This window comes from Anarrhichthys ocellatus, unplaced genomic scaffold (genome assembly GCF_004355925.1).
Source record: "Anarrhichthys ocellatus isolate YVR2014 unplaced genomic scaffold, GSC_Weel_1.0 scaffold22, whole genome shotgun sequence".
In the NCBI taxonomy this organism is placed as follows: Eukaryota; Metazoa; Chordata; class Actinopteri; order Perciformes; family Anarhichadidae; genus Anarrhichthys; species Anarrhichthys ocellatus.
Genome location: NW_022280052.1, coordinates 3,229,419 through 3,242,923, shown reverse-complemented (window position 1 = coordinate 3,242,923; position 13,505 = coordinate 3,229,419). Strand labels below are relative to the sequence as shown.

Here is a 13,505-nt window from a genome sequence, read left to right as displayed (position 1 = left end):
GAAAAGCAATTTCCTGCTGAAACGGTAACACCTCAAACTCAGGTAACACCTCGACATTCTGCGTGTGTGCTTCCCCGTGTGTGTAACGTGTGTTGTGGTCGACCAATTCCTATAATATGGTTTGAATTTGGCTCAAGTTTGACCCATTATTGTTGGCGTATAGGCGACAGTGACAAATCCCATACTTTAAAGGCCATGGTGTGCAAGTGATTAGATGATATACAGTATATACTTAAATATACATTGTATTAGACATGTTGTTGCTTGATAATTGAGCAGCCCAACCTGTTTGTTTACACATTCCTGTCAACAATACCATTGGGGAAAAAAAACAAAAATTGTTAACTTCAAACTAAATCATGAACTAAACTAAACTTTTATAAAGTAAAATGTTCATCCTTGCTCCTTTTGTAATATTAGCATTGCAACATTTTGGGATTTTATTCCAGATTATACATATGACAATTTATAGCAGTATAAGTGTATTATTCATTGTGTGTGGCCAAACGCTATTCATGTTTTTTTAATTCGATGGCATACTAATAAGAGAGCAGTCCTACTTTCAGGCCTATAAACAACGTGCAATATACTGACAATGAGGACAATATATTGGTGCAAAAATAACACAATGGTATAAAAACAGTCAATAACAAAACAAGGGGCAGGAGAAATGGAAAAAATCCAAACTTTCACAGTCCATGAGTGTGTACTTACGTATATAAAAATGAATGTGTGCATGTGTGTGGCCACGCACGTTGAGCATTGTTTGCGTGTTTGAGAGCGGATGTGGGTCATGGCCAGAGCAGGGCTCGGGCGGATCGCTGGCCTCTCTCACTTTAGTCGAAAGAGGAGTGGAGGAGATAAGCTCACCCCATCCACCGCGCTAGAGAGGAGGAGGAGGAGGAGGAGGAGATAAGGGCCTGTTTCCCAATGCTACCGCTGAGGCAGGAGCCAGCCCGGGAGGATGCTTTGAACTGCTGCTCGCTATCTGCTCTGCCTGGGAAAATTATAGACGGGGCAAAGTGTCCGGAGAAACAAAAGGCTGATTGAGGACTGCTGTGCTGTAACTCTCGGGGGTAAATCATACTACTATCACGGGTCAGAGAGCACCGAAAAAAAGAATTCAAGGGTTGAGAGGAAATTTTCTTCGGAGCCAGAGGTGTCTCTCCACTCGGCTCTGGCTTAGCTAAGTTTAGTATTGCTGGAGGGATTTGGGGATGAAAACATATTAAGTATACATGAGTGATTTTAAAGGGAAACTCGTGTAACCACACATGAATAAAGGATAGGCCTACCTGCTCACACGCTCACAAACACACACATACATTCACTGTACATAAATACAAACATGAACACTGTGGATTATTTACTTGCGGTGAGTTTTACATTTTCCAAGGACAAAGTTAAAATTCGCTACGTTTTTTTTGTCTGTATTTTACAGGCACGTGCATACATGTTAAAGACAGAATACAACCGTGATATGGTTTTTCTCCAGTAAAATACATATAACAGGCCTGACTTATCGTAGTTTTGTTTGTACACCAGGAAATATTGAGCAAACAGAGAGACATTAAGAAATAACAAAAGCGTTTTGAGAGATAACCAGAGTAAACAGTTTCTAGGGGTCAATAACCATCTCTAATCCCAGGCCTCTCTCTTCTCCTTACTCTGAACAACTGAACTATCAAGATACTAAGTGCTAACTTTGCCCAGTTGACAGTTTGCCGAGCACAAGTGGTGCTGGGAGAGAACTGTAAAACTGCTTTTACCCTTCTAGATATAGAATCTGCTCAAAAAATAAACAGCTCAACAATAAACATTGATGGGAGAGGACGGAGCAACCTTCCATAAGAGCACTCATTCATCTTTTCATATTTGTGCTGGCCTACAGCTTACGGGATAGAGTCAATGTAGCCATGTACGTGACAGTATATAATACAATTATGATTTTAAGGAGGATTAATGGTTCCGTATTGATGCATAAAGGTAAATATGATGTCCGAAATTTAAACATTTTCTATGGTCAGATAAGATTTTTACTTGTTACAATATGACATAAATGAGTAGTTCATGCTGGTTTTAAGAAACTGACACACACACACACACACACACACACACACACAGGTTTGTACCTGTTTGAAGAGCTGCAGGTTGACGGCCATCGACAGGAAGTTCCTCATGGTGCCCGATCGATGGTTCGCAAAGCTCTCCTCACAGAAAGTGATTGGCTCCCCCTGAGGAATCCACAGCGACATTATTGGCAAAAAATTACAATAAAAATATAATACTTATATATTTTGGCTCACTGTTCTTTGTACCAATCTGTTTATCTCCATGTTTACTTGAGCCACAGGAAACAAAGGCAGGTGTGTGTGTGGTGCCTTAAAAGGCAGGGGGTCTAAACTTAACAATGTTGTTTATAATATGATTTACAGCACGAAGAAGATCGCATCTTCCATATTTACATTATGCACTGTAAAAAGTCTTCTTAAAAACCAAGGAGTATTTCAACTGATTTCTTCATTAGTGAGCTCACTGGGCTTAAAAAAAAGGATCAGGAGAGATGAGGTGAGTATTAACAGAAAACAACATTCCCGTTAAAACGGTTTCCCTGGAAAAGAGCGATCTCCCCTGGACCAGAAGACTGGGTCCCAGTAAACTCTCCAGTACTCCACGTGAACACATCATCACATTATTACTATTTCTTACATCATGTCTGTTGGCCTGTGAGCTATAGACATGGAGGATGACAACAGAACCACTGCAGGCCAATCACACGCAGCCCTACAGTCATTTCCAATTCAGTTTTTTTTTCATAATTAACATAATTCTCACATATTCCAATGATGCTCTAAATTCTTCTAGCGTAAAACAATGTGCTTTGTCTGTTCTAGGCTACAAGCACAGTGTGGCGCATAAAAACAACTTAACAACACCATTGACTAACTACATGTTCGAGGATGGGCGGATGATACCAGTGGCCCAAATTACATCACAGGAATACTGCTCCACTTACATCACTAAAAGTTTTTAAGGCTTATTCTCTCATAAAGCCGAGTTGAAAGTAGCTTGTTGTAGTTTAATCAGCTTGCAGTTTCCATCTGGCTGCTACAGCCTCCGACCATACTGCAGCGACCACAACTGAATAGCATGCAGAGACTAACAGCTAATTGCTACCGAAAAAAACTTCCAAAGTCAACTTTAAGGCTAGGTCTGTGTACACATCACTATCCAACAAAACCCTTTAGTACACACAGGCCACCAAAGAAAGAGAGCCGTATTAATTTGATCTATTTTAAGAGGGTCACCATGGTTGCCTAGCACAATAGGACAACTTCCAGTTAAAGTGAAAAAAAGAAATATGTCTTCACTGTATGTAGCCAGCCAACACCGTTGATCTAGTGAGACACCGTTAATCTAGAGAAACAGCACGAGGCTGGGCCGGTGTTGTAACGGCATGAAAAGAGAGGGACACACACACTCACATCTGGTACCGTCATAGTATTAACCATGTTCTTGTAAAGGACTCCGGCTGTATGTGGACACATTATATAGATCTTCTATACATGCAAATATGCTTTGTGTAGGATTTTGTGTATAAAACAGTCTTGACAGCTTTTAAACATGCGATGGCACCCCGACCTCTCCTCCTCAGAGTTTTCACACCTGGTTGGATCTCATGAACTGGTTACAAGCCCATTTAAACAGAATGTTGGCTAATTCTGCCCCTAAATAGTACCGATGACACGCCAATGGAATATGCACATCCACACACTCGACTTGGCTTCATCAACGGTGGTGAAAACTAATTTGAACTGCTGTTTCAGGTTGTTTTAGCCCGACATGTGCGTGCTGCTCTGAGCAGGTGAGAAGCACCTGGGAGAGAAACAACGTGAGCTGAAATTGATGACCTAAGAAATGGTGTTCTAATCAGCCCATTGCTTTTCAACGCATTTCCAGTATTGTTTCATTTACAACTCAGCAAGACTCCAACCAAACATCCACACCCCTCCTTCTGTCGAGGCATATGGGCCTGTGAACCACAGCGCTTGGCTCAGCTCCGTCTTCTCCTCAGCTCGGAACAATCACTGACAGAGTGATATTCCACAAATATCAGAACGCAGGGAGCATCATCAGCATCTTCATGCAAGCAGATGTGCATGTTTATGTGTGCGCATGTATGTTAACGACACCGATTTTGAGCGTGAGTGAACTGAGAAATGACTGCATGTTGTGCTCGCACATACGCTAACACACACATAACACTGAGTCTCAGTGCTCGTGTCAGAGGGGAGGCAGTTTGTTCATATACTGTCTGTATACAGAGAAAAGAGAGACAGCATCAATAATGTAGCATCTTGACTCCGGGAGTCCACAAAGTCCAATTAATCTCAAAGCCAAAGGAACAAAGGCTTCGCTATTTGACAAACAGGACATGCTGTAGTTTGCTCTGCTCTGACTCAGACTTGATAAGCAGAAAAGATCCAGAGAAGAAATGTTAGGGGGGCTTAGTAAAGGAGAGTAAAACACCAAAGGTGGCTAAAAGGGATCTTCAAAGGGAACGTCCTGACTCTTTTCAGCTCCTCTGACATTTCACTGCCTCAGACAGGCCCACCTTAGCTCTGCGCTCCAACCGAAAAACACACCTTTTACCTTCAGTCAAAACTGCCCCAGTCTAACCAGACTTCAGTGAAATTTGACTCAACTCACCCAAACTGAGATGGCTACTGCCTGCTACACAGTCTGACGAGCAAATGCATCATATTCTTGTCTGTGAATATTTAATTCTGCCTGTGAATGAAAATGTGATCTATGGCCTTTATACTTCATATGTTATCAATATGTTCTTGTTTTTAAATACAATCTATCAGAGCACAAGTATGTAAAATCAGTCATAAATATGTTTGTTTGATGAATATAAATGGTCACTTCAGCCAAATTAGAAAAACACAACATTCATTGTCACTTACCTTGAGATTCAGGTAGTGCTAGTTTTAAGTTTTTAGACATCTGTCTCTGAGACTTCTGCTGCCATCTCAGTATAAAAGATGTTACTGGAATTTCATTTGAGGTCCTGTCGGTATCAAAGAGATATAGTGTATACCTAACTATAGTCTATAAAACTAACCATGTGTTCTCTGATTTACCAGAGTAGAGTACAGGGGACATTTTTTTTCTTGAATAAGCACAAAAGAAATTCCACTTTTACATTACAGTCATTCTAGCAGACGCTTTTATCCAAAGCGACTTACAATACAGATTCTATCACAATACTACACTGTAGGCACAGCTACGGGAGCAATTTTGGGGTTAAGTGTCTTGCTCAAGGACACATCGACATGCGACTAGTGGAGCCTGAGCCGGGGATCGAACCGCCGATCCTCTGATTGAAGGACGGCCCTGCTACCCACTTAGCCACAGTTGCCTGTGCCAATTACATCCATTGTAATAAATAATTGGGGATAAATAACTCCAAACATTGGATTCTTAAGATCAAAACTCTGTATGGCTAGATACCACGAGAGGAAAGTGATGTTTGCGTAATAAGGTTAGCTCAAACACTGGATGTATGTATCACGCTCTGGATTTGATGGCAAACAGTCAAACAGTCCAACATACATGATTTCAGAAAGTAAGGCTCTGATTTGACACTGCGATGCTAAACAACAAGTGTGTGGAGACTAATGACTCTGGATCCTTACAGGTTTATATCTGAGGGCATCTCGGTAGGATCCAAACAGAGCGGCCTGCACTCTCAGGAAGGCCCTCGCCACACCACTTCCTGTTGCTGTGGACTGCTTCTTCAGCTTGCTCTTCAGAGAGGACACCTGGTGGAAAACATAAAGGCAGAATGTGGGAGAGAAAGAAAGAGACAGAAAGTGAGGGAAAGGGAGAGAGAGAGAGAGAGAGAGAGAGAGAGAGAGAGAGAGAGAGAGAGAGAGAGAGAGAGAGAGGTGGGAGGGTGGTAAGGGAGAGATGGAGGGGTAAAAGTTAAATTATCACCTCTGAAATTGGTAGAGGAAACAGCTAGCCCATTCTGGGTGTGAAGTGTCACATTTGCAGGTCATCTCAAAATAGGAAAGAAAATAAAGGGGAAAGCTTCACCCTTTCCTCCTAGCTTATCTGTTGTGCAGCTGGGAGCACCTGCTGCTTTGCTAATTGAGCAGGGGGTGGGGGGCAGCAGAGAGGAAATGGAAACTCGCATCTTTGCTCTTCCACTCTCACCCTCTCTCTCTCTCCATGCTGCCAGCCCCACTCTACTCCCCATCACCTTCTTGCTTTATCGCTTCTCCCTCCATCTCTTACTCGTCCTCCTGTTTTCCCCTCCCCTGTTGGCTCTCCCGAACTCTCTCTAGAAAGGGACTCTTGACATAAAATGTCTTTAATTATTTCCCCCTCTCCTGGCTCTGTCTCCAGGACTCCAGGCGAGAGTGGAGGAGCAGCAGGCCCAAGCTTGTTTTAGGATGACAAAAGATTCACCCTGGCCACCGGGCCCTGGGGAGTCTTAGAAAGAAGTTGTCAAGAGGCTCTCCTCACCTGCTCAGCAGTAGTCTGACTGTGCTGTGGCAGAGCGAGGAGGAGGCAGAGACAGCGAGGGACTGCTGCTCTCTGTGTGGGCTGTGCCAGCGTAGCACAAAAGCACAACGTTTGATTGGGTTGCACAGAAGGTCTAGATTACTGTAATACAGTCTGGTGTGCGCTGTTAGCAGGAGCATGGGCTTGGATCACGATTTTAAAGGAAAACCTATTAATTCAACCTTTAACTTCAGTAAGTGGACAAAAAAGAAAAATGGAACATCCTCACTAAATAACTTTGCAATGTTATATATTTAATTCTATACTGCATAACATCATATTATAAGATAAAATGCAACAATTAATGCCAAATCTTTGTATATAGAACTCAGAAGAGTGTCTCCTACACAGTACTGTGCCTGTGGCTGGTTAGGCTTTGGCGTCTTGCTCATGGGAACTACAAGAGGGCAGATAAAGCCAAAGCGCTCCAGGTAACAATTTGCTATCTTTTTACTTCAACACTCTGAATGTGGGGGAGAGAAAACTGACTCCACATGCAGAACTGATAAAAGTGTGTGTGAAACAACAAGGATTTTGTTTAACATTCTGTCTATTACATTTAACACACAATATAACACTGCATATTACACCAGTCAATACAATCACCTGTTTATACAGTGCAACATTGTGTGGGCTCTGGTGGTTCTTGGTTCAGAGTGTGTGTCATATATTTATGTGTGAATTGTCAGGCCTGTCCACCTCTGTGAAGCAGCATAGAACATTTACTACTAATTCTATACCATTATCAATATCGTTAGTTTTAATGTCGCAGTATTTGTGGGCAGGAAGGAAAGAAAGCAAGAAAATTTGAGGTTGTGTCAACCATTAAATGACCCCATTTCTTCAGTAATGTGATGCAATTTTGATCAGGTCTCCTTCAATCAGAGGAGGGCCAGAAGTATCACGCTGTGTAGCTACAGCGTACGAGGGATATCGTGGTCTGGCATCTGCAATTAGCCTATCTGGAAAACTTCAGGGAGGAGAAGCAAAGTGTTAGCACAGCTCATACAGAGGACCGGCGGAAAGAAACAGAGAAGGAGAGAAAGCGAGACAGAAAGAGTGGCAGTCTTAAACTGGGACAAAGACAAAACGAGCAGCGTGAATTCCTCTCCCCTGGGCTTTCTCACTCTCCACAGCGTCCCCGCGCTGCCATTGCAAATGCTCGCAGGCATCAAACAGGAAGTTTATCACGGTTAAATTAACAAGTGTCATCTCCATATTCACTCATTGTGCTAAATGCTTTTATGTTTATGTAAAGCCCTTTTTGGAATTAATATTTCATGTTAATGTGCGTTTTCACTGATTTTCTTTTTTTTCATCCTCGCAAATCATTAAACTGTCTTTTTTTTCGGGGAGGGGGGGGGGGAGAGAATCAAAGCGAACACAATGTCAGTCTAAGTGGGGGAGGCATACCCCGAAGACTGTCAGAGAAGACGGGATAGCAGCGGAGTTTACTCTGCACACAGAGTTCTGTACAGCAGCTTTGAACGGGTGAGAGCACTGCAGCGGCAAACACTTTTTAATGAGGTGGGGACACAATCACTTGTGTTTTGTTAGCCGGAGAAAAATGGGTGATAAAGTGATAAGTTCAAAGTTTCACACTTATTCACAAGTAAGACGAGGCACGATAAAGATATTCTTCTTTCATCACATGTGGTAATAAATTAAATTGTCACATATAACATAAGAGTGCATGGCAAATACCAGAATATCATTTTTGCTAATAGAGAAACAAAGCAGTCTATCGGGGCGCTCCTTCACATATCAGACGCAAAAAAATAATGTGTGTTTAGTAATTGGATATTGAATATGGCGTATATACCACAATCATCAGGTATGCCTCCACGGTAATGGTTCTGTCAAACTAATTAACTTCTACAGTTTGAGTGAAGCTAACGAGATGCGTACAGGCATCAGAGGAAGGCCAGGCTCTACAGGTGATAACCCTATTTGGCAGTGACATTTTTTAGTGTAAAGTCACAGTGGCGGTGATGAGATCAAAGGCAGAGAGTCCCCCATTGGGTCCAATTAGAACTGTAGCATTGTACAGGGAAGGGGGCGGCAGGAGGAGAGAGGGGAGTGGGTGGTTGGGGGAGAGGGAGAAAAAAAAAAACTGTTGAGTTATGATATTCATAATCTATGCAGAGAGGCCTTTCCAGTACAGGTCCTCTCCCCATAGCTGTGATCTTTTCAATTTACATCAAGGGAAGATGGTCGGGGATGAAAGTGGGGCATCCAAGGCGCACAGCCCACAGAGGGCAGACATGGGGCCTCATTAAGACCCAGCCCAGCCAGCCCCAAACAGGGTTTTGAAATGCGTCACATAAAGAGCATTGGGTCAGAGGTCAGACATAGAACAGATCTCCATTTAACTCTCCAGCTGGAGATGGTAATTAGCAGGTGCAATGATGATCCCTGCCTGACTGTACGGGATGATACCGCTGTAGGTGACACCAGGCATCTGTGTGAATGTGTGAGTCCATGCATGTGTACACATGGCCACACGCGGTGCCTGGTGTCACCTACAGCGGTATCATCAAAAATGATTTTACTTGACAAAAAAAATAAAACACATCCGACTGTCTCTGTAAGAGATGAAATAGCCTACGACTTCTACTGCCTATTCTGACACTCAACCTGATAATAGCATACAACCTGAGCATATTCTTTAATCACTTCATGTTCCGCAGAACAACAAGCTCTATCTGCTCATATAGTCAGTCAGACCACACGGCATATGATGGTCATTGCTGTTAATTAATATCTGGACATGTTAACTTTCACTTACAGTTAACAACACAAAACAAAAAACATGACAAAAGGTAAGAGCCATGGCTGACAATATTATATTTACTAGTGAGTAAATGAGAAACAGGTAAATGAGAGAGAGAAAAAAAAGTTACTCACAAAACTCTGAAAATATATTTAGAATTTTCCTCTAAATCTTCACTAGAGCATAAAAAACCCTCCTAAATAACAACCCTGACACTTGTCTGTTGTTAGAAAAATAAATAAATAAAAAGTTGGGTTTTCTTCTCACAAAAAAAGAATGTTTTGTTTAAGATTCTGTCCAGGGAAAGAAAGCCATGGGGACGCAATTAAAGAACTACAAAGAAAAAAAATAGTTATGAAAATCTCCCACTTTCTTTTGATGTGCTGCAGTCTGAACTGTACACACACACACACACACACACACACACACACACACACACACACACGCACAAATCTGAACAAAGACACACAGAGAACTGGCAAATACTCTCATTCATGCACACACATACTTGTGCACAATGAGCATATAGCTTGCAATCTATGAAATGCATTCGTTCAATTCAATAGAAACATTAGTTATTCAATGATTTTTTTTATTCTATTATCTAATCTATTTTCAGTCTTGCAGTAAATTGCTCAATAATGGGGATATTACTTAAGTTAATGCGGTGGAGTTCACTACAATCTCTCATAACTAACACATAAGACCACTAACTTCTAGTCTTTGGTATGATAGAAAATATTATGAATACTAAATTAGCAAAATTATGTGATAAAATAAATATTTAAAAACGAAAAAAAGACTGAAATAGACAAACTATTAAGGCACGCCGTGAGACATATAATTCTTAGTCGTTCACTATGTTGATCTGCTGTTAAGTACATGCAACACAATAAGTTAGTCAAGCGAAATGAAAAAGAGTGAGAAAGGAAGGGGGAGAAAAAATTCTGTGTGTGTGTGTGTGTGTGTGTGTGTGTGTTTTAATAGGGCTATCTCATTGCCATGAGACTCTCCCCGGTGTGGGGTTACTTTGTCAAGCTGACCTCTTATAGCAGCTGAGCGGCTGAGTTTTGCATACATAATTAACTACAGCTAAATGTCATCTCTCACTTCAATAACTAACGCAGTGGGTGATGCTGCTCTCTCTTTTTGACTCCTAATCCAGAGTGAACCGCCGGCAGAACGAGCATGTGAAAATGAAGTGCGGCTTTCAAACGCCACATGATTAAATGGGGGGCTGTAACACCGCAGAGAGAGTGTATGCACAGTTCAGCGCCGTCTAAAACAATCATAACCTGTAAAATAATGTCTCAAATGAGCACATATCAACATTCAATAGCAACAACAAAACTACTTTGGATCTTGCTATTGTCTGTTGTAGACAGCAGGACTGGTTCTGGTAAAGTACAGTATGTATCTGAGGTGGAGCAGCCGCGTTCCCAGCACTGAGCTAACGTCTAGTTAGTGCAGCATGTGAGGGGCTTTACTGTCGGTGGCTCCGCTATACTGGGAAGACAACCAATGAAATGAAAAACACACGGCTGTATCTAAAATGAAAATGGGACAATCTGGTGGACGTACCAAAAATCTGTGAGTAGCAAAAGTTTACTGCTGAACTAGATCTGAATGTCATTGATGAACATTCCTGGCCGAAAAATGTGTAGGTGTCCCTGTGTGTGTGTGTGTGTGTGTGTGTGTGTGTATGTGTGTGTCGGTGCATCTGCGAGTGTTTGCCTGCTGTCGGCTGTACTCTGTTGTAGATGATGATGTAGATGTTGTTTTCTGGGAGCATCGGAAACTGAACACCAAATTAAAGCCGCAATGTTTGATTAAGTGTGCCAGGTGATCTCAGGAGAGGCGCGCAGACACAACCTCAACCCCCTCATTCATTTGTAAACCTCCAAATGCAGGCTTGAAATACAGGAAGTAGGAGTGTATGCTTTAAATCTCCCCCTTGATTGGGAATACAAATGATCAAATGTATGAAGGCTAGGAATGTATGGGTACACGGTGTCAGCAAAGTAGCGAGAGGCAGAGAGGAGGAGAATAGAAGGAATTAGGCTGTGATGTGAAAGAGAGCATCTGAAAATAAAGATGTAAGCTGCATTGTAGCACCTCACCTTGAATATGTGGCACAGAAAGAATAATACATGAAAAAATATTCCCGTCATTGGTTTGAGATCAATTGCCGGGATCAAATAAAAATCTGATTCAGTCACACACTGTTGGTTTTCAGAATTAACAGACTCCTAATTCGCTATTCTTGGATACTTTTAATGACTAGCGCGGTAAACAGCTCCACCAACCAAAAGCCAATTATAACTTTATCAGCACCATCTCTGTGTGGAAGAGGAACTGTGGATCTCAGAAAGAGAAACAAAAATACCTTGATCTTCCAGGGAAAAAAATGTTTTTTATTGAATATTTCTTTTCAGTGTGCTTGTCAACACATTGATTTTACTGACACGAGCATTCTCTCTGAGATTAATATGATTTATTAATGTGTAAAAACTATTGAAACTTTCAGTTCAACTTAGGCAATCTTAAAATATGCAAACTCCAGCTAAATATACACTACCTAAAATAAATTTAAAAGGAATATATTTCTCTAATAATATCTAAAATAACTAGCGTAATAACAAAATAGCTCTAACAGAAAAGCACAGATGAAAAAAAAAGCAACAAAAATAGTTCCTTGATCTGCATTATTTTTTATACCAAGATACGCAAATATACCGGTTAATATAGGAAATGCTTAGATTGACTTTCAATAAATACAAAACAAATCGTACAGGTTAAGAAAAAAATAAAGAGATTGATTTTAATGCTGCTGTCAAAACATGCTTTAAAAAGACGAATCCAGAACAAAAGATCAATTAATGTTTTGATTCATATGACATTTCCAATTTAAAAATGTCAATCGTTATTCTCAAAAGACTGTTGCATCCTTTTTTGACCCGTTACCAATTACTCTGCTATTCAGATCTTTCCCTTTTCTGCTAAACGGAACCGCTACTGGCATGGTAGCATTTGTAATAGTCAATAAATCTAAAATATTATGTGTGAAGTTGCGGGAAAAGACCATTAAGGGGCGGGCCCTAGTGGAGCCGGTGCAGGGGTCCTGTCTGAAAGAAGGCGGCTAATTCAGGACAACTGTGAACTCTGAACCTGCTAACAGCTCGGCCACTGGTCAGCCGAGCCACTTAATAGAGTCCACATGTGCTCACACAGCCTGCATTGCCATAATTAAACGGATCTCTAAAGGTTTGCTTGAATCTAAATCAGAGTGCTTTGTTTTCACTTTTAGTTCGACTTGAAAGACGGACAAAAACTGCCTGTGGCCTTCACCTTTTAATCCATTTCATGCTTTATATATTCATGCAAAGTGATGCTGGCCTTTTTAAAGTGAGAATAATCATTACTTCATTGGTCTCAGGGCTTCAGTTTCACACTGCATAAAGCCTGAGTGTTAAGTAGCCAGTGTTACAGTGAGAATTAGAGAGAAATGAAGAGTGTTTTAATAGCTTCGAAACAACGTGCGGCGGCTCAGCCCAGGCACAGAATCGCTCGGCATTAATCAAAATTGCAGGCCTCTTTGACAAACTGAACAATGCCTCAAACATCTCCTCGTGTGTATACACAAACATCAAATGCCATGTGGCATGTCCTCATCACGAACAAGCAAACTAACAAGAGACCTGGAATTCCACTCAATTAGTACCTGCTCGCTTCCTTATTAATCTACGAGCCCCGGTGAAAAGATGAGAGGAGACAGGGAGGAAAAAAATAAAAAATGAATAAAAACAACAACCATTTGTTGCAATAAATATATTAATGCCAGTGTGGTTTTCGTTTCAGGTGGTGTAATTTGACATGATATGTGGGCTATGTTCTGTCATTAGTAAGGAAAAATGGTGAGTAGGGGATCAAAGCAAAAAGGCTCAGAGTCTGCCACTTAATTTATCACACGGCAAAGACAAAGGCTTTTCTCACCGCTTCTGTCGCTTTTCAAAAGCCCTGACTCCTTTTTATGACAAACTCACTTTGCAATTTAATTCAGGGCTCGAGTCCCTGGGTGCAGAAAAGCAAGCAGGCAGGAAGTGAGAAGAAGGCGCTGCAGTCAGACAGACAGACAGACAGACAGACAGACAGACAG

General features: G+C 41.4%; 1 protein-coding gene across 2 annotated transcripts in view; it reads right to left on the bottom strand.

The window, feature by feature from the left end:
- The window catches only part of dennd1b (DENN/MADD domain containing 1B), a 101,447-nt gene that overhangs the window by 22,674 nt on the left and 65,268 nt on the right, over positions 1-13,505 (bottom strand). For both annotated transcript variants that reach the window (XM_031859554.1, XM_031859556.1), the window contains 2 exons: positions 5,703-5,828; positions 2,133-2,234 (listed from right to left, as the gene is read on the bottom strand). In XM_031859554.1, the coding sequence (XP_031715414.1) occupies positions 2,133-2,234; positions 5,703-5,828 (228 nt within the window). The remainder of the gene's footprint in view (positions 1-2,132; positions 2,235-5,702; positions 5,829-13,505) is intronic.